The following is a 21,838-nucleotide window of genomic DNA, read 5'->3' on the forward strand; positions in this document are numbered from 1 at the left end:
TCCAACACAACCGAATCCATTGGATGGGCCAGACGTTGCAAATCACTATTGGAGGGCCTCAGAATTTAATTTACCCTCTGTGTCGCATTTGAAATTGAAATGTCAAACACTTTCTTTATGTCTTTCCAGTTACGGATACATAAATAATCCCACCAAAAAGAATTTTCGGCAGAGGAAAGGGGTTGGTTGGTGTTCCTCCAACGCAGGGCATTTCAGAGAACTCTACCCAGGGAGTATTTCTCCTTTACACCTCCAAATACAGAGTCCTCATTGATGCACTATACATCCCGTCCATCTGCGCCAAGTCTTACCAAGAATATGTGACGAATTTGTAGATTTATAATTCTCTTTCCATGTAAAATTCAAGAAGAGCTTTCTTTTGTTGTATTATAAACCAGAAGAATAAAGCTATCGATATCGAGATTACTCAGTTTTTCTTTCAAAAGATAAGAAGAAGAAGAGTGTTGCGGGATTTATCTCCCGTGTTTGAAGTCTTCATTATCCAGTTACTTGTACAACAGCTTCCGAGTCAACGTCGGCAATCTCCGTAGATTCACGAAAATTAGAATCAGAATGAGACCCAGTGCGAGCAATAGTTTGTTATGAATGCACGTGCACGCTCCACCAATCAACGGCCGAGGTTCGTTCAGTTATTGATTATGGTTGTATTGACTATGGTAAAACAAGTGATACTCAACTGAAGAAACTCGACGTTCTACACATGAAAGCTATACGTATTGCCACCAGGGCAGCCGTAGGTACGAAGAATGAGGCGCTACTTCAGGAGGTGGGAGAGAAACCCCTCTCTCTTCGGAGGGAGGAACTATCTCTCAAATTTTGGGGAAAACTTCAGTATTTGTCCGAAAGCTGTCCAACGTATTCCAGCATCAGAAGATTTACTCGCGTCGGAAATAACCAGAAGAATCGGAGTATTTCTTACGGGCAAGCGGTCACTGATCTATAGAGAGAGCATCAGCTCGATCAAGTAACGATCCTTGAACGACGCCTATCGGCTACTCCGTTTTGGAAGGTTACCAACCCGACAGTCAACACCCAGCAGATCCAGAGTACCAACAAGCACGAGAACCCAGTGGGAGCAAGAGCTCGCGCTCTTGATCTCATTGATTCCGTGTACGCCGACCATTTGAAGATCTACATCGATGGCAACAGGTTACGATTGTGCATCCCAGCAAAAGGCACCCGCATCAGTAAAAGGATCCCCCCGCACTGTTCAGTGTTCACAGCAGAACTTCTTGCCATCAGGGACCCGGTAGCATGGCTGTCCGTCAATCACACGGAGCATGCCGCGATTCTATCAGACTCGCTAAGCAGCCTCCAATCTATTTTTCTCACCTCTTCTAATTGCAGGTCAGAAGTTATTTCCGAAATAAGAAGAATGATCCACAACTACCAAACCAAGAACGACCAGAAGATTGAATTAGTATGGGTTCCATCGCACGTCTCCATTCCTGGCAATGATCAAGCAGACCGTTGTGCCAAGGAAAGTTGGAGTCTGGAGGATATCGAGCCTGTAGAATACTCCTATTCGGAGTTCTGCAGTATCGTATCTTCTAGGATCAACCAGAAATGGGCCGACATGTTACGGAACCTCGACACCGCAAGATACCAGATTGATCCGAAGATACCAAACCAAACCAAACCATCCATCTGTAGCCATCTGCAAAGTGGCAACCAGACTCCGGACCAACAACGTACTACGAGACCATCAGTTCAACGCCATTAAATGTCGCTGCGGCCACGTTGCCACAAGGTCGCATGTCCTCATTCAATGCACTGAACTGAAACCCTCTCGTAAGCCACTGCAAGAGTACCTGGAAACCAACGGCATTTTACTCACCATACAGAATGTTTTGGCTCCACCCACGGACCACTGGTATACGATAATGGAACTAGTCTTCCATTTTATAACCAAATCTGACTTGAACAGATAGGCTAAGTTTTTATACTCAAAGTTTCTTAACACTTTTGAATTATATCCAATCAATTTAACAAGTTTCATTGCAGAAACATTAGAGAACATCTCTCCCCCTTTTGTTGAAAGCTCCCCCCCCCCCCTCTTTCCTCCCTCTTTTCTCACTTTCTTTTTTTTCTTTTTTTTTCAGGTCTTCTAGTTTTCCAACAGATAACAGATAATCTAACCAAACCAAACCAAACCAACGACTACCATTTGACTACCAATCAACAAGAAATACCATGATCAGAACGAGTTTGGAAGAATGAAGGAGACCGAGTAACTCACGCCACACCATCCAGGGCCGAGTTTCACCGCCATGTCATTCGACCCGACCAGATCTAACGAAGAATCAACAACCAAACCAACAACACCGAATCATCCAATTTGATCCAATCCAACTACCAACTACTACGACTACCAACAACTACCTAGTTTGCGATATCAGCATCCGCTGGAAGCGAACGTTAACTTGTCATCTACCTACCTACCGTACAGATCGACACATAAGATTTAGGAGCTGCATTGAATGTACGACCGGTTTCTCTATGTAACCTGATTGTGTACATAAAGTTCAACTTATTACTTGTTGTCATTTCCAAAACCATACTTTACCCACAACAGAGTTGAGTAGTTACTCCTCTACCATGTAGCAATTCCGCTATAGTATCAAGCTAGTGGTTTTTTTTTATAAATAATATATTTATTTCATATAAATAGAGTGGTAAGGAACAGTTATACAAAACAATACAGGAAGAAGCACAAAGCTTAATTTAATCTGATTCGTAAGACAAAACAAAAATTGTAAAAATAGTGAAATAATTCATGTAGTGCATTATAATACACAAAATAAATAAGTCAATAAAAAGTGTACATTTATATAAGAAATTTTTCTCAAATGGGTGATGAGGGATCGGCTCAGGGAGCAGTGAGATAGGAATGATAGTCGTGTCACGGCAAAAGTTGTAGTAAAGTACAAGCTCATTGGACCGACTTTTCCTCAAGAACTGATAATGAGAAAAAAAGGAAGCAACTAATTTCCAGAAGGTATTTGAATATGAATGGGGCTTTACGATCTTAAAATTTGAACGAACTGTTTTCACCAAAGCTTAATCGAAGGCTTCGGCAAGACGTTATACTTAAATGATAAAATAACTGCGTCTTTTCAGCTGTGTTTAATTTTAAATATATATATATATAGGTTTGCTCTCAGATGATCGTGATGTGTCGGTACCACAAGATTTTAAGCACTTTTTCTTTATTTAAATAGAATTAACTAAACTAAATTTAACAGCACGGAAGTGTAGTCATGTTGTAATCATTTGACCGAAATGAGCGATTAATAAAAGAAATTATGACGTAGATGTTTTTAAATAAAATAAAATACATTCAATTACTAAATGATGAATGAGAATTTGTCTCAAGATGGAGGTACGTAACAATCTTTAAAAAAATTTCTTCCACTACAAATTTGGATTATAATTTCGTTGGCCTGTTATTTTGATAAAAAAAAATGTCATAACAATATGATGAAACTTATCACTGCGCTGTACAATAAGATTGATAAAACCATTAAAATATTTATGATAAAATGGACATGTAAAATATATAAAATGATAAAAAAGAATCTATAAAAAAAGCTTTCTTAAACAAAAATGTCCTAAGAAGAGATTTAAAAATTGCTAAAGAAGTACAGCATCTTAAATCAAAAGGTAGAATATTCCACAATTCGGGAGTCTGGACGGTAAAAGAACGCTCACCAAAAGTTAAAATGATGGATGATTTGATAACGAGTAAATAATTGTCCGAAGAAGAACTAAGAGTTCGATTTGGCGTGTATATTGCTATTCGTGCAGATAAATAAGGTGTTAATGTTACGGAGATTAAAATAACACAATTTACACACATTATTTACATGAGGTTCCAATGATAAATGTTGATCCAATATAACTCCAATATTTCTGGCAGATGGGACTGGGGATATAACATTAGTACCCACAGATAGAGATACATTTTGGTTCACTTTTGATACAAGATTGTTTGAGCCAAGAAGAATATATTCTGTTTTATCATCGTTCAGTTTAAGGAAATTATTATTCATCCAAGATCGGATATCTTCTATGCAACATTCAATCTTGGATTTACAACAATTAAAACTATTATCTACAGAGGGTTTAAAAGACAGATATAACTGGGTATCATCTGCATATAGATAGAAGTAAAGACCATGTCTATCTTAAAGAGTGGAGTGGTGTATATGCTAAATAAAATTGGGCCCAAAACGGATCCCTGTGGTACACCGTACAGTATACATTTTTTGGCCGATGATTTATTAACAATGACAGATTGTGACCTATTAGTTAAGTGGGATTTTATTTCCGTCTTAGGCCATGAAACTCTCAAAAATTAAATAGAACAAAGATATTCAGCTCGTGTTTACGTTGTAATGACTGATACAACGTTAGATGTTAGTCACGTTGATCAAACTTCCCTAATAATCCGCTTCGTTGATAGACAGTTTCAAATTCAAAAACGACTTTTAAAGATGTCGGAAATTAACGACAAAATTAGCGACGGTTTTGATAAAAAAAAAACATGTTGAATCTTTTACAGATTTCTTTTACGATTCCAGCGCAAGTTTTTTTTATGTCATCGAGGATGTCAAGTAAAATTTCGTAGCTGACTTAAGTTATACTGCTTTGATAAGCCCTACCAATCCAATGTATTTTTGAGTAATGTGGGCGTATATAGTCGTCGGCCCTGTCTGTCTCTTATGAGCTTTAGTTTGATATGAACGAGGATGTCATTTGAGTTCAGGTTTTTATACGCCCACTCTGTCTGTCTATCCGCAACTATTCTGGGCACGACAGTGAGCTGGTTTCTTGATGGATATCGACAAAATTTGTTGTGAATGATTGTTATCACCTAATTCTAAATCCGGCAAAAAACCCAGCCTTGAAGTACTGCAATTTTAAGCTTATGGTCAATAACTCATAAAAGTTTCGTCACAAATCCGTAGAAAATTGTGCCTCCGAAAATGATTACAATAACAAGGGCAATAACTCATTAGATATTTTTTGATTTTCAATAGTGTTCATAATAATAATAACATTTTATTACGGTAAAGTATTTTGACCAAAGGCCCATAGAACACTCCATACTCAATAGTGTTCATCCTTTCACACTCACACCAAGTTGCGTCAAAATCCGTCAGTAAGTCTGCTTCACACTCACACCAAGTTGCGTCAAAATCCGTCAGTAAGTCTGCCTTATAGAGGATCAAGGAGTTAAAAATTGTTTTTACTCCATTAGCTATATTGTGCAACTCGTGCTCACTCTACAGGCAACAATTCTTAATGAAATCATTTGCTTTTTTGTGGGCCAATGTCATAATAAAGATGATCCCTTTCGATTTTCGTGATGATCTCATAATTTTTCACTTAGCGTATTAGCTATATAGAGCAACTTTTGCTCAGTCTTCAGACAACAATTCTTTATGGATTCTTTGGATTTTTTATATGCCCACACGTAGTGTGGAAGTATATAGTCGACGGTTCACACTTGGCTTGTGCTCACTCTTAAGGCTCTCTTGATGGATTTGTGTTCATTTTCAATTTGTGGGTCAATGTCATTATGTATGCAGATGTTTGAACTTAGCAAATACACTCCATTAGCTATATTGTACAACTTGTGCACACGAGCAATTGTGGAGGACAAACCAACATACAAAATGGGGGCGTATAAAAATGTTCATTTAATACTTCGGGTTCTACCGAATAAGACGATTTTCTTAGCCTTAGTCCAAATATATTTTTAGATTTTCTGATCTGAAACGAGTTTTATGTAATATTGTTTTTTAGGTTCATCAATCGAGTTAATATCTATAGGTTTGCCTTTATAAATTGTGAAATTATTTCAGTCTTGACACGTTTTAACGTATATGGAGCATGGCTATAAATTTTCGACTGGATAATATTATACCAAGTTTCTAAGGAAATATTAGGATCAGAATAGGCACATATCTAAACAAAAGGGACTATGACAAGATTGGTTAATAAACCTACATCAACAAGTTTCACACTTTCATTAGATAAACCATATGTCGGAACATTGACTTCAATTATATTATTTTCATTAGAAACGATACATCATTAATGATAGTGGAATTTTTTAAGTAATATTTTTAGTAGGAAGTTTTATAACTTGTTTCATAGTATATAAATACAGTAACTTATTCCAATTAGAGTTGTTTCCATTTGACACATCAATATCACCTAATAACATTTTAGCAATTGAATCTAACCAGTACTTTGGTTTCGGGAAAAAGAGGGTTTGACTCTCCAAAATGTACAAAAGGTGCTATGCCTGCATTATGGTGAATATTTAGTCCTATCGGTCTAGCTGTATTCGAAACTTCCCTGACAGAATGGGGGTGGGGATAAGATCATCTAATGATTGGTCGTCCAGGTTGACATGATTAGATTTCGGGGTGGTGAGGGTTTAATTCTCCAAAATGTACAAGCGAAAAAACGGAATAAATATTTCAGGAAATGCTGAGGATGTTCCTCTGTTCTGATGTGAAATTAGATGAAATATAACCCGTCTAATGGGCGAGAGGTTAGATTGTTATATAATAATGGGCGTCAGTTTGCTATAAACAAGGTTGTCATTGAAGTTCTGATTATTTGAATATAGAACAACTCTCTTTTGATTATAGAAAATTTCTCTTGCAGGCTCTCATAATGGCTATGGACTATCTTACTTACTCGATTGCTAATGGTATTAAACGAGACGACAAAGGGTGCTATGTCTGCATTATGATGAATTTCAATCCTATCGGTCTTGTTTTAGCGCCTCAATCAAATGGCCTTTCCTAGCTTGACGAAATTCCGTAGGTTCATCTTCTGGCAGCTCGTCTGATGAATGGTCGTCCAAGTTAAAATGATTACAAACAGGCTAGCCTTTCTTTATTGATCTATGGGCCGTAAACAAGGTGCGTTTTCACATGTTAGATGCTCTTGAATAGGATACTTTTTCTTAATGGAATTACTCATGAAAAAATGAATTTCTGATATAAAGGGACACGTTTTGCATCAATTTGACTGACAATGGGCACGCCTTCATCCTGGATGTAATTCGACATAATGTCTGTTCTTAGCTGCTACTTCCGCTAAGGTGAAATTTCTAAAATCGTTTAGGGTAACCCCGCTCTTTTAGTTTCGAGAAAACAATCGTACAAACATGGTTTAAATAGGTTAAACATGTGCAAAGTCAGATCTGTGAGCAGTAAAACGAGTGCATAAATTTATATTTAGTTTCTCCTACATATTGTTTGGGACATTCCCTGCATGAAATTAAGTAAATTAAATTTTCACATGTACGATGCTCTTTGATCAAGAACCGTTTCTTAGTAGAATTACTCGTGAAGTATTGAGTGTCTTACGTTAAGGGACAAGTTTGCATCTATTTGAGTGACAATGTCCCTCCTTAATCCTAGAGGTAGCAGCCGCCCCCCTCACAGCCCCGAAGGCTAGTTTTTCGGGCAAGGCATTAAAAAAAAAATTTTTTTTGAACGGCCCGTTTTTTTTGGAATTTAAAAATGAAATCATATCTTTGCCCGAATATCCTATACTATAACTGTATTTTTTTAAATTGATAGCCCGATTGTATTCTCCTATAATAATATTTCATAATTCATATTATTTAAGGATCGAAATCACTGCCCGAATGTCATTCGTATGATTATATTTTACATATTTCAAAAATTGAAATCGCAGCCCGAAAGTAGAGTTTAGAATTTTTTTTTACACAACCAAAAAAAGGCAATTCGGGCACAGGTTTCAATTTTTTTCAATAAATTTGTATGACAAAAAAAAATGAAATCTGTTCCCGAATTGTCTTTAATTAAGATAGTTAACAAATTCCTTGGCTTACTTCCCTTGGAAAATAGATCATTTAATAATCACATTGTTTTTTTGTGTAAGAAAAAGTTATAAACTCTAATTCAACCAATAAAAAAAACGTAAAATAAATAAGTTTGATAAGGTTTCAACTAACAACACACGAGTTCCCTGGCTTACTTCCCTTGGAAAAAAGATTATCATTATAATCACATAACATTGCGTGTCGTCTAGCTGAGATCTTTTCAGAGTGAACTTTCGTTAGAATAACACCTGTTCGATCATCGATAAACACGCACTTAAACATTTTTCAAAAATATTTTTGTCTTTTGTCCAGAATTGTTTGGCCTGGTTATAACTTGCACTTTAGCAAATTGACACAGAAATCAAAACAATGTCTTCTACATGCAAACGATTGAATCGACAACGGGTTGCATGCGATACATGCGGCAAGGAACTTGATTCCGATTATAAAGAAAGTCGAAATAATAAAATCCATATAAACATAACATATCCATTAGCCGAAAATCTCACACAAAATCGGGTGAAAACAGTACATCGTAAATTAAACTGAATACTTGTGGATCTCATTGCCAATAACAATAGTGTTTCTCTCGAAGAGTTTGCAAAACTCTCATAACTAAGTTAGAAATTCGGGCAACCTCAGATATCTCGCCCCCCTGGGACGTAAACCTGGCTCCGCCACTGATTGTTGGATGACGTGTTGATGTGGTTAAGTGCATGATAAATGAGCAGTGTTAATCGGGTATTAGTAACGACTAATTATACTTCATAAAAATAATGATGCTTCATATTTCATACGATTAACAACGTACTTGTCCTGTCTGTGGTTAAGGGTATGGGGTTTTTATGTTTAAAGGGATGTTTTATAATATTTGATGTATAGCGGGACTTAATTATAACTTATCTTTGCTCTTTTCCGCATTTGCTGTTCTACATTATTTTGTAATTACGTTATCTAACTTTCCGTCGTAATCAAACGTATAAAATGCCAATAAGTATGACCATGCCAATAATTAATGTAGAGGCAAAGAAAGGGATCGCAACACCCAGATGTAAGATGTCAAATGACCATGAGATATATATACACACACACCCTCACTCACACACATAAAATTCTGACAAAAGGTCTTACTAAAGTAGAATATAGTTAAAAGTAGATCAATGAAGATCAATAACAGCGTTAAATTTTTACTGTCAACATGTTTCAATTCCATATTTTCAAGGCATAGTAACAATACAATAAACATTTTTATTTTTCCATCTCGAGATGCTGTTACGGATATCATCTAAAGATAACTGCTCACAAGAAGTGACTATCCTGCCTGTCAGTTCCCGGTACACCTTTTCCTTCAGAGAATCCCAAATGGCATAATCCATTGGAGTACATTCCGGGGACTGGGGCGGCACGTCATTCTGATTTTGAAATTCTGATTTTTGAATTTTGAAAGAGATCAGTCTACCAACAGCTGAGATACTACCTGTTAAACTTTGGGACGTTTTTTGTTTTGAGACACCCGATATAATTATCATGTCCTCCATAACAGTCAAGATGAGATTCATGTCGCGCACGTCCCCGATCTACCGCATAAATCAAATAATGGGTATCGTTCACAATTTATTGTTTACAAAAGATGGAATGTTATTGGCATGACAAATGAAGGAGATTGCACGACAGCTTCGTCACCATCCTTCAACCTCGATAGGTACGAAAGCATCATCGTCCTGGTAGACGGTGCACATCAGCAAGAGAGGATGCTGTATTTCTTAAGAGTATTGTAGGGCGCTTTCCTTTCTCGCTAAGCACGGTTATAAATAGGGAGTTGTTACCAGAAGACCTGATAAGAACTCTGCTTTCGCGAGAAAACAAGGCAGCTCGAGCACGTGTCGTGCTCTAAACATAAGGCCAGTCTGTATAGACAATAATGTGCGACCAGATTGTGCACGTGCTGTTGTGGATTTTTTGCGTCAAGAAGCTGTCACTAGCCTACCTTAGCCAGTCAGAAGCCCAGACCTCAATCCCATCGAACATATCTGACATTTGGAAGGTAAAATCCGTCAGAAGGAGCCCCCAGTTCAGAATGTTGATGAATTGTAACAGGCACTACATCAGGAAGATAACAAGATGCAGATACTTTCACTGTTTTGTCAACTCGATGAACTTTCGAAGGATGAAATGAATGGAAATTGACTTACCAATTCAGATAGACATGTTACATCAATAGCAATAAATATTTTCCTTTTTTATCAGTTTTTGTAAAATCAAAATAAATTTTTTTCAAATTATGAAATTTGTAGAGAATTTTATTCCATCGTTGTCTTGTTGTTCAATTTTTGCTCTACAAAGAAAACTGAGACATAATTGGTAATATAGTCCTCACATATAATCAAAAAGGGGTGTTGAAATACCTTTTTCTTTGTGTGTATTGATAATTTATATAAACGAATACTACGTTTATTAAACAATCAATAATAGTCTGCGTAACATATAATAATGAAAAGTATTGAGGGACATAGAACAAAAATTCGCAATTAAAAAAGTATAAATCCTTCTTAAAAAAAAGACAACCATAATGCAAATTTTATTACTATATAAGAAAAAATCTTTAAAATAATGACATTTCCAGTTAGCCTCAATTACTGCTTGGTGGTTGTCTTATAAAAATTCCTTTTTCATGAAACTTTGCGTTCACATGGTATAGTGTATAATTTAGGTAAGCACTCTACACCTCAAAAAGTGACCACATGCAAGTTAAACACACACATATTTTCACATTTGTCAAACTTTGTCAAACTAAAAAAAAAAACATTTTATATAGGTCTAGTAAGAGATATTTTATCTGTCTCCTCTACAATTTTTGATCCAGAAAGATATCTGTGTAAATAGTTCATTTTATATCATTGGCTTTATTTTCATTCGTAATATTAACTCAATAATTAGTTACTTTATTTTTGAATCTTCAAAATATAGTTATGAAAACAGAATTCCATGTGTATATAAAACAAAATGTACTCGTATATGTTCAAAGCATGGAAGTTGAATGGATATATGTGTTGACTATTAATAGAAATAACAAGACACAATCTGTGCTGTTCATTTCAACATAGTCACTTCGAAATGTGCACCAAAGTGTAATGCAACAAATAAAAAAATAACTTGATTTACAAACTAAAATATAAAAAAGTAAAATATAATAATAATTGAAAAATAACTGCAATATAATTTAGCATTTTTGTTTAACGCATCAGATGAGAGATTAGAGTGGTTTAGTTTATTTTTTTTTTATTGGGGTATATAAAGTAGAAATAATAAGTATGAATGGACTGATCTTAAACTTGCACCGATTTTTATTTGTCTTTTGGTATTTAACATTAATATTCACGGGTTTTATTTTTTAATTTATTTCGCACACAATTTAAAATTACGACAAACTAATAAATCTGGAAACTATCAATTTTCGGTGTCATTTTTGAGGTGGTGCTATCATGTTTTGTTCGGGAAGATGATAGTAGATTTTGATAAAAATGTAAATATTCCTTGGGAATCACTCCCGATGAAATGGACTGAGAAGGTCAGCTTTCTTGTTGACAGGAAACCTGAAGTTGTTTAATGTAGGCCTTAAGCTCAGTAGGCATAATTGATGTTATCACAGAGTGATACGTGCTCATTGGTTGATTAGTATTTATATTATACCATGTTTGGCTGTGTCTCATCAATTCTAAACCATTGTATCTTCAACGATTCACATGATGTATTTCCTGTTCCTTATGGCTCTAGCACATAATTCCTTAATATAAAAAATGCAGCGATCAAGACAAACCCCCCTCTTGGAGTTAATAAACGTTGATGTTTACTTTCTCTATTGTAGCATGTATTGAATTTGGTTCAAGATAGCTTCTCTTGCTTTATTTTCATTCATCTGACTTTCATCATCACTTGCTGCATAATATTGAACATTGATCTTTCTTAGGTACAAAACATTACCTACAGCAGTACTCGAAATGCAAGTGGATAAGTGGTTGAGTAGATGGTATCTTTTCCACCTGACCAATTTCTTCCATTTATTTTTTTTTTCGGCATAACCGACTCATCGTAAATTACGCATCTTTCTAAGGAAGGGATGATCCTGGCGGACTTGGATCATGCATCCGTTTTAAGCTGGGCCAATCATTTGTTAACGTTTGGTGATCAAATGTTTCTGTAAATAATGCCATTATCAAATGTTGCCCTATCCCTGAGACCAAGACCAGTTACGATATCACCCAATAGGCGGCCTATATCCTCTGGCATTTCTGGTCGGCGACCACTAATTACAAACTGCTTGATTATGACGCTTCTTCACAGGGATATCCATTTAGTATTTGTGAAAATTTGGTTTAACAGTATCTACTAGACTTAAACCATTGTATCGTGGAGGTTCGTTCATGAATGGCACATAATTGTCTATGTCTCAACGGTGAATGAATTCGCCGCTCGTCCCACTGGAGAGTTGATCGATCACGTCTCATACAGATTTTTCGTATTAAATATAAATTCCACTTTAGCAGGGATAGCAGCTAAGACTTCATACTAAAAGGCCTCTAGGGAGTAAAGGATGGTACTTTGTATTAATGACAAAGTTACGAAAGCAAGGGCACAAGGGTCTTAAGAAGACGGTTATTATGAAACATAGCAAGTTGAGAAAGAAAAAAGGGGGAGACAGGGAAATAATCCGATCCAAATCTTAATTTGGACAACCATTCAATAGACGAAGACCTACTGACTCTTGAACGAATTTGCCGTGCATTGGACGTGGCATCGGAGCAGAGTGCTGAACACGCATGTGTGACGCACTGTGTACGCAATTCACGACTAAAACATTGGTCGAACACTTGATGGTGTAACCTTGTGCCTCTAAATATGTGTTTTTAGCTGTTGTCTCTAGGGGGTGATAGAGGAACAATGGTCAAGTTTAATGGGATAGCCAGGAGCTTCAGATGATTAAACCTATAAATATAATAAACACGAGTTATTATTCTAGGTTTAATGTTGAAAAGAAATGTCCAAAAACAGAACGGAACTACTATGGAGTTCTGGATGCATTCAGTGTGTGTTTACAATATATATTTGTACAAATATCATCTAATAAAACTATATAAAACACTTTTACTGAATAAGCCAACAGGGATAATGAAATGTACCATGGATTTGAAATAACCTAAGTCTAAGCATTTAATAATGTGCGCATTTGTTCCAACATTTTGGGTGTGAACAACATAATCTAATTACACTTAACTAGGTTCTAATATGATGAATATCTGACAATCTAAATTGTGCAAATTGCAAATAAAGGGGGCTTCAATGTCTCATTTACATATTGAGGACAATAGACCAATTTATGCCTTTAAATATTGCAACACTATACAGGCATGAACATTGTAAACAACATTTGTGAATGCATGATAAGAATGAATGAAAATACATTCGTAAATAATTCAAAACATAATAAGCAATAGTTTAACCATTTTCAGTAATAAGCACGAAATAGGCCTACAATGGGGTCTATGCGAATGGAGGGAGGGGGGAAACACCAATGATGAAGAAAAGAGTATTACAAAATAAATATACGATGACAAGCTTGAATTTGACTATGAACCTATTCTACACATACAAGTTAACAACTTACCTATAAATATAATAAACGAGTTATTATTCTAGGTTTAATGTTGAAAAGAAATGTCCAAAAACAGAACGCCTAACATAGAAAATCACAATGGCGGTTTTCTTTACCATGCGGTGACGCGTTAAACTTGGACATGGACTTGCGTGTAGCTTAATAAGAGGACATGGACATATAACAAAATTAGGTATAACTACTAGTAGACACAAATATATTTTTTGTATATACCAGGAAAAATTACAATGGCACTCCTTGCTTAACGTCACAAACTTCCACGAATTTCGTTTGTACAATGACAAGCACTTCGGCGAATATGATAACCAGAGTAGGCAAGGTAATGAAAAGGGAAAAGAAAGTGGTACAGGACAGCAACAGAGAAGTAGATTGGAACAGGAGATCATGGTCACCTGGGGTTCCCTCATACAGCATATCGTTCATGGGAACACTTTTCTCAGTGAGCCGATTATATCCATTCAAGAATCTCCAGAAACAATAACCAAGACTGACGAGGCAGAGCTGGGTGATGGCGTTTCCTCTGAAGCTTCATATTCAGTCGGAATTCGGGGGAAGAGAAAGGGAATAGACCAATGCCTTATTCTTCCACTTTCAGTATTGCCCTTGCTCTCTCCATCACACAGTCATTCACGACCTTTATGGAAATGAAATTAATTGTTTCCAGGTTGCACCATACTTTAATACGATTCCAGCTTTATTTGTTTTATTTTACATGTCCGCCCGGCTTAGCTTGGCTCATGAACACGACAGTTCTTATCTGATTTTTATGACATTTTGGTTTTCGGGGAAGGGAGGGTTTGATTCTCCCATATGTACAGGCCCAGGGTGGAGCAGACACTTTATTTAGAAATTAGGATTAAGGGTCTTGATATTGGGTTTTCTTCTGTTCTTATTCTGATCTGAAATTAGAAAAAATAACTCGCCCGATGGGAAGTATAGTATCTGTTATGTACTGATAGGTTCATCTTCGGGCAAGTCAATTTCTATGTGCTCAATTGGGATTAGGGTGAGATCGTCTATTGAATGGTCTTCGAGATTGAAATGATTAGAAACAGGCTTGTCTTGTAATTTGTTGTCCGACCTATGAGCATTAAAACGAGTTCATATTTTAATACGATTCCAGCTTTATTTGTTTTATTTTACATGTCCGCCCGGCTTAGCTAAGCTCATGAACACGATAGTTCTCATCTGATTTTAATGACACATTGGTGTTATCATTTATATTGATGAGATCTTGTCAGGTTTGAATTTAAATTCTTTGATGGAGCGGCTTCTTGAGTTATTGACATAGTAAAAACGTATCAAAATTTGTATGTGAACACAATAGAGACTACAGTTTTCACCTGATTTTAATGAAATTTGGTGTGATCATCTATTACATTGAGATCTTGGTTCGAAGTTCGAATTTGGTTTTTTTCGTTAAACGGAATTTGAGTTAAGTTTGACTTGGTAAAAAAGAGTCAAAATACGTCATGAATACTAGAGAGATTTCATCTAATTTTACTAAAACATTTTATGTTAAATGTTGGTTGTGAACGTGATAGAGGTGACAGTTTGTGTCAGAATTTTATCAAATTTTGTGTTTAAATCGACAACATCTTCTACAAATAATATTTTAGTATTTCTATATTGCACTACAATTGATGTATTGAGCAAAATTTTAACAGTGAAAATATTTTATTATTGTAGATAGCATATTATTTAAAATATATTTTCAGATATAATTTACGTTTTTGAAAGTGAACATTTTACATACTGCCCCTTCGACAGATTAATGACTTTCTCGATTAAGTATTATTCACATACCTGTCAGTTGGATGAATCAAACTCTCCTTTGAAAGCTAAATAGGTCGATCTTTCTAAGACTACTAAGAGAGATCTGTTGTGCTTAACTGATGTGTTCTTTATTGCACAGTGTTGCTTCAGCGAAGTCGTTGGCTATTTACTTGTCCAAATAGTTTGCTATATTTTGCTTTCTTAAGTTGTGCCGTTTGGTTAATTTGGTCTTCCTATATAGGAGTTTTTAATTTTCATCTGAGTATTGGTGAAGATGTTAATTCGTTGGCTCTGTTAGGGATTATGTAGTTGTTTAAGGTAGTTAATTTAGAGTATATCAACCCCGATATTTAACAGTCTGATCTCAATTTCTTCGGAAGTTATGCCTTGCAAAAGAAGTGGTTTACAGTTAAAAATAACAACTATGACAGTATGCACACAATACTCTAGGCAAATGAATATAAAATATGCTGAATGTATATGTGCCAGACACCATAATGAGCAGGAGTATATATCTTCATGCATAATGTATATAGTTATCAGATAAATAAATCTGGAAAACATATTTTTCTCATTAGCACAGTGTTATGTATATTAAGGTATATTGTATTTTTCAGTGTATTATATTATTCATTTTGCTTTCCTTATGTTGTGATGGCTCAAAACAACATCTGACTGGAATTGAAAGGGTCAGTAAAAATGGTATACGCACCGTGTAAGGGTAAATTGACAGATTAAAAAATCTTAATTTAAGTGTAAAATCTGCTCTTGATGGCGACCTTGATTACTATTTTGGGATTCTGTCAGAATGCAAACCTCACTCTTTATGACTATTATCTTATGCACATATTATGATAGTTACGGACTAAAGAAAACACAACTGATTTTTACCACAAATATTTGATCCTATGGTCGTGAATAATTAAAATACTCGAGACAATTAGCTTTAGGGGGAAGGAGGGTTCGTTTCTAATTTTAACACTGGTTTTTATTGTTGAGCCATGTTGGATCCTGAAATCAGCAGTTTCGGGGCTCTGTCATCATCTTTATCTTTTCATTCGGATTCAGAATTCGGGCTTTACTTTATGTCAGTTGACTTTAATGTATTATACTCAGATATGCAAGTGGTTGGCTTCCAAAGACGATAAATTTCTAATGTTTGGATAGATTTTGATCATTATAAAGCTAATATCTACATGTCTAATACCCTGTGCTAAAGCAAATTCAACTATTTTTCCTTACTGATCACGGTCACCTGGCGTGATAAGATTTTGTTTGTCTGATTTACATATAAATCAGAAAGAAATCGATGCGTATTTTTTATGTTTGGTACATTTTTTGACCAGGCATATCTATTTGTATATCATGGCTAGCAAAATGTCTTTAAATTCAAGAACTGTTTTTTTTTTTTGCTTTGGTGATGTTTATATTTTTAGTATTTATATAGGCCTTTCTTTAACATTTTCCACTTTCTCGTCAAGTTTAAAAAAATTGGTAACCTAATTACTTGAAGACGACTATTTGGTAATATTTCGATTTTGATTGAGTTTCTCAATTTCATGAAACCATTGAGTTTCTTGATTTCATGGATCCATTGATCAACGAACAACTGACATTTGTATTATTTATATTTTATTTTCTTCTTTATGAAGCTTGAAGGTAAGTGGGCAGCTTTTCCAAAAGTTTTCGTCTGATGCCTAGTAATATAATTAATTCACTATCTATAACTCTAGCTTGACTAAACATCTATATCTATGTAAATTTATTGTCTACTGATGTATGATACGAATCCATTTTAATTGGCATTTAAAATATATAAAAGCATTACAGTGTCGAATTCGAATTAACATATTAGTTGAAGCTACTTGAAAACTTTGTTTCAATATGCTGCGCTATGTGTTGGTATTTCTTGGTTTAACTGTGCTGTACACATTTGGATATGCAGGTAAGGAGTAATAGAGACCTCGGGATGTAAAAGTACCGATTGATAAGATGAGCACGGAACTAAGTAGCGTCTACCAGGTTCTGTATACGATACAAATCTTGCTTCGGCATACCCAAAACTCTCGCGGCATGTATAAATATATTCATGGCAGAATGGGATCTTTATTTTTACCTTTCAATCCATTTTGTTATGGACGATGTCTCGATGATGTTTTTTAGAATGAGTTATCAGAAAAACTTTTGGATATATTTTGAGAAATTGAACCATCTGTCCGTAAAATTAACGGTAAACATTAGGTAGAATATATGGATTTCATCGACTAATTAAAAAGGATTAATCAAAAATATACCTCTTCGAGTTAAATAGTATAACAACGGTTCTTACAGCATATATAACATACGTATGCGTTAGGATAATGCGTTAAAATAAGGTTTGATTTGGCTCAATGTCAATTTATTCAAGTATCGTACAACAAACTGCTAGAACATGTTTTTCTCGAATACACATTTTAAAAACATCTTACAAACATCAAAGGAAAAATGCAATTAATGTTACAAATTACCTTTTTTATTTGTTGCGATCATTTCATGGTAAAAGATGGATATTGTACTCATTTCATTTCGTATATATTTTTTGATTTTGTCGGCATTTGGACTGTGATTCATGGTTTACAATTTGAATATTTAAGTTAACAGGTTTTTTTTCCCTTTTCCTTAATTGAAGTATTTTATTCGAATTACACTCATAATTACAAGATTCATGCCATTTACTTCTACAGTATCGATTTGTGATTTTCATCCATTTGCATTGCTGAATTTTATTAGCAATTAGTGATAGGGAAGACAGTATTGACCGTGCTATTACAATTATTTCGTTTTGCCTTAAATAAATTTAAATTTCGGTGTTAGGACAGTTCGATTCTTCCAAATGCATAGGCTCTGATGTAGGTTAGGATCGACATTTGCAATAATATTTTAATTGTAACCAGTTGACCTTTCCCAAAATATGATCTTAGATCGATTCTTTGTCCCATATCATTGCATATATAGTATGAATAGTGATGGCATTCTTTTTGAGACTAAATCAATCGTGAATCCAATTATACAGAAAAAGGTCCATTATTCAGAAACAACAGTTTTTATGGATATAGACTTCTATTTATTAAAAAATGACGAGGGATACATGTATGCACTGTAATGTAATGTGAATAGGTACCTCGCGAAACTTAAATCATAATGTGACTACACCAAGATGTTACAGCATCGATATGCTATATTAAAGCGTATAGTCTAGCTTAAAAATAAACTGCAAGAATAACATCTGAGGCTTTCACCTTGGCCAAACCTCTTGACATTGTACCCATTTATTTCATATTAGAAAATTGAGTGAAGACGACATTCAAGATCATCGCACTTTCCCTCGCCGATCAAGATTAGAACCCACAACCGCCATTTTTGGTCATCAAGCAAATGAGGTCATGTAAAGAACCAGCGATTTATCTGACTACTACTAGATACTAACTACTCTTGTCATGTTTAATGTCTGTTATCCTTATCAATTGTAAAAGTTTGTATTAATGTCACAGTTTTTTTTTAAATTTATGCCAATACCCAACAAATTTATACCTTTCAGTATTGGTCTAGGTTACAATTTGTGTTAAAACAGTGCAAAAACAAAATGTTAATTATGAAGAGTAATTTCTTTCTAGTAGTATTTCTATATGGTGAAATTGCTAAAAATATACAAATCAACCCTTTTCTGATCTGTCATAAAATGTCTAACAATGTACTGGCTATTGCTGAGATTTCTGTTTCTACTATAAGTCTCTTTCATTAAGAAGTTGATCCATCATATAACCTTAGATTCTTTGTTTAAGGCTATGTTTTTTATTGGCATAATAAACAGGTCTTTAATGGAATGGTTTTAGAAGACGATCCACACTGCCTAAACGTATGTGAATTTAGAAAACGCACAGAGGACCTATACACTCAGTTATGGTAGATATAATAAATTCCTAGAGATAAAAAATTATCTTTATGCTACAATTCTATTTGCGTAGAAGATGAATCCTCGATCCCACTCTGAACTTCTAAGCTTAGGTAGATTCATTTTGATGCCTCCAAGCTTAGAGGTTCTGCGTTGGAATGATCAGTTATCTTTTAATTTTTATTTCTATTCTTTCTGTCTATTTTATTATCATTATTCATTCAAATTATTAGACTTTGATTGCAAATAGGTTGCTTTTTTGTTCTGGTTCTTTGTTTGACATATTTTAGGCTATGGCAAGTGTTTGCTTTGCTAAATAAAACAATACAATACAAGTATACTTAAGTATTTTGAATAAACTATTTTTGCCATGTACTATATCGTAAAGATAGCCATTGAATAGTCAGTAACGAAGTTGTTTTTATATGAAATTAGGTAAATATTTAATATGATGGTCTCCGCTTGTAGGTTGTTCGATCATAGGAAAAGTTTTTATTGTTTCAAAGAAATGAGAAAATAGGTTCGCAAGACCTACCACAGGGTTTACAGTCAAATCCATTAGGCGTAGTCGCTTTCAATTGTGCTAAAGAAACAAATTGAGTAACTTATATCTCGTATTAAAATACGATCTTGGCATACTATTGACATTAATAATAAACCTAATCCTTGTAAGACATTTAGAAGTATCACAACACATTAAGAAAAAACAGTTTTTTTTTTATGGATATAGACTTCTATTTATTAACATAGCCAAAAACAAAGTAGCTAAGGTTATATGATGGATCAACTTTTTACTCTAAGAGACTTATAGTAGAAACAGAAATCTCAGCAATAGCCAGTACATTGTTAGACATTTTATGACAGATAAGAAAAGGGTTGATTTGTATATTTTTAGCAATTTCACCATATAGAAATACTACTAGAAAGAAATTACTCTTCATAATTAACATTTTGTTTTTGCACTGTTTTAACACAAATTGTAACCTAGACCAATACTGAAAGGTATAAATTTGTTGGGTATTGGCATAAATTTAAAAAAAAAATATGACATTAATATAAACTTTTACAATTACATGCAAGAGTAGTTAGTAGTCGGATAAATCGCTGGTTCTTTACATGACCTCATTTGCTTGATTACCAAAAAAATGGCGGTTATGGGCCATATCTTGAATGTCGTCTTCACACACGGTATACACGCCTTGAACATGTTTTCCTGTTACTGGAGAAGTTAAGAAATATCCATCACTATTAAGTACAATTTCCCTTTTGTTGACCCAAAAATGGGTTTTTCGTCCAAAATATCTGTTTTACCTGCTAAATTGTGTTTTTACACCGCATCCTCCTGAATGAATAGGTTTCTCTGTGACTGGAGAAGTTAAAAACTACCAATCACTAATAGGTGCAATTTCCCTGTTTTTTGATCAAAAAAGGTGTTTTTCACCCCAAATTTTTTTACACAGGGACCAGTTGAGAAAACACAAATGAAAATAAAAATCACTGTTTTCTGAACAAAATATCTGTTTTTATCCCCAAAATATCCATTTTCACCTCAAAATAACAATATTATGCTCTTCATTTTTCTCATTAAATCTTACCTAAAAATTGAATTTCTTAAAACTTTCAATAAATTGATATAAATCTGAATTCAAATTAAGTTTTATTTGATTTTACAGAATTCGACAGATTTTGAATAAAAAACACCGATTTCACCCAAAAATAGTGCTCATTTACCAAAAAAATACCTATAAAATGAGTTTATCAAGAATTCAGCTAAAATTGATATAACAAGACTCAGGTGATATCTTTGACGGTAAATTGTGTACAATTCATCAAAAGTGTACTACAGAATTTCACTAATTAGTAATAATTAACCCGGGCCCGTAATGACATATTTAAAAAAATATCCCGGTACCAAGAGGGTTAACTGCGAAGATAATATTCGTATTTGGTGTATCTATACATTTGTCACTTGACAATAAACACACTTCTACACACAGTACTGTACACACTGACAGTATTTTGGGCAACGTGTTCGTTAGATGCCACGTTGTCTAAAAGGTTAGTCGGTACGGAATGGAAACATTCGGCCACATGTTGCCGGAATTAGTTTCATTAATTCTTCATTTCATTATTGTTGCCGAGATATGATTTTTATCCATTCGAAAATGAGTTATAAATCACATGACCTATCCTTTTGATGTTAACAAAATGTAAGCCCCGAAGAATAAAATAGTATATTTTTCGTTAGAATTTTCAGTCAAATTTAGAAGAATATGGCAACTTTCGGCTGTCTGTGTTACCTTAATAATCTAACACAGTCTGAATTGCTACGTAATTTTAATTAAATGAACAAAAGATTTTAATCAGTATTTTTTTGTGACTAATTGCCTATTAAAATTTCAATCTAAATTTTAAAATATGACAGATGCTCTTCTCTTTCGAATTTTCCATAATTTCGAATCTCCTTCCATAATACACTGTTTCTGGCATATTTATCATTTTCCTTTTTTATGTCAAGATAAACCTTGTGCTGGAAAATGGACGCCATTCTATAATATTGATG

General features: G+C 34.5%; 1 protein-coding gene across 1 annotated transcript; it reads left to right on the forward strand.

Annotated features, from left to right (window-relative positions):
- Window positions 1-1,396: 1,396 nt before the first annotated feature.
- LOTGIDRAFT_162050 (hypothetical protein) lies at window positions 1,397-2,218 on the forward strand (the record flags this gene model as incomplete). Its single annotated transcript, XM_009057988.1, has 2 exons — window positions 1,397-1,712; window positions 2,124-2,218. 2 exons carry the CDS (start codon window positions 1,397-1,399, stop codon window positions 2,216-2,218), a joined length of 411 nt encoding a protein of 136 aa, XP_009056236.1.
- Window positions 2,219-21,838: the final 19,620 nt, after the last annotated feature.

This window comes from Lottia gigantea, assembly GCF_000327385.1.
Source record: "Lottia gigantea unplaced genomic scaffold LOTGIsca_32, whole genome shotgun sequence".
NCBI classification, from domain to species: domain Eukaryota; kingdom Metazoa; phylum Mollusca; class Gastropoda; family Lottiidae; genus Lottia; species Lottia gigantea.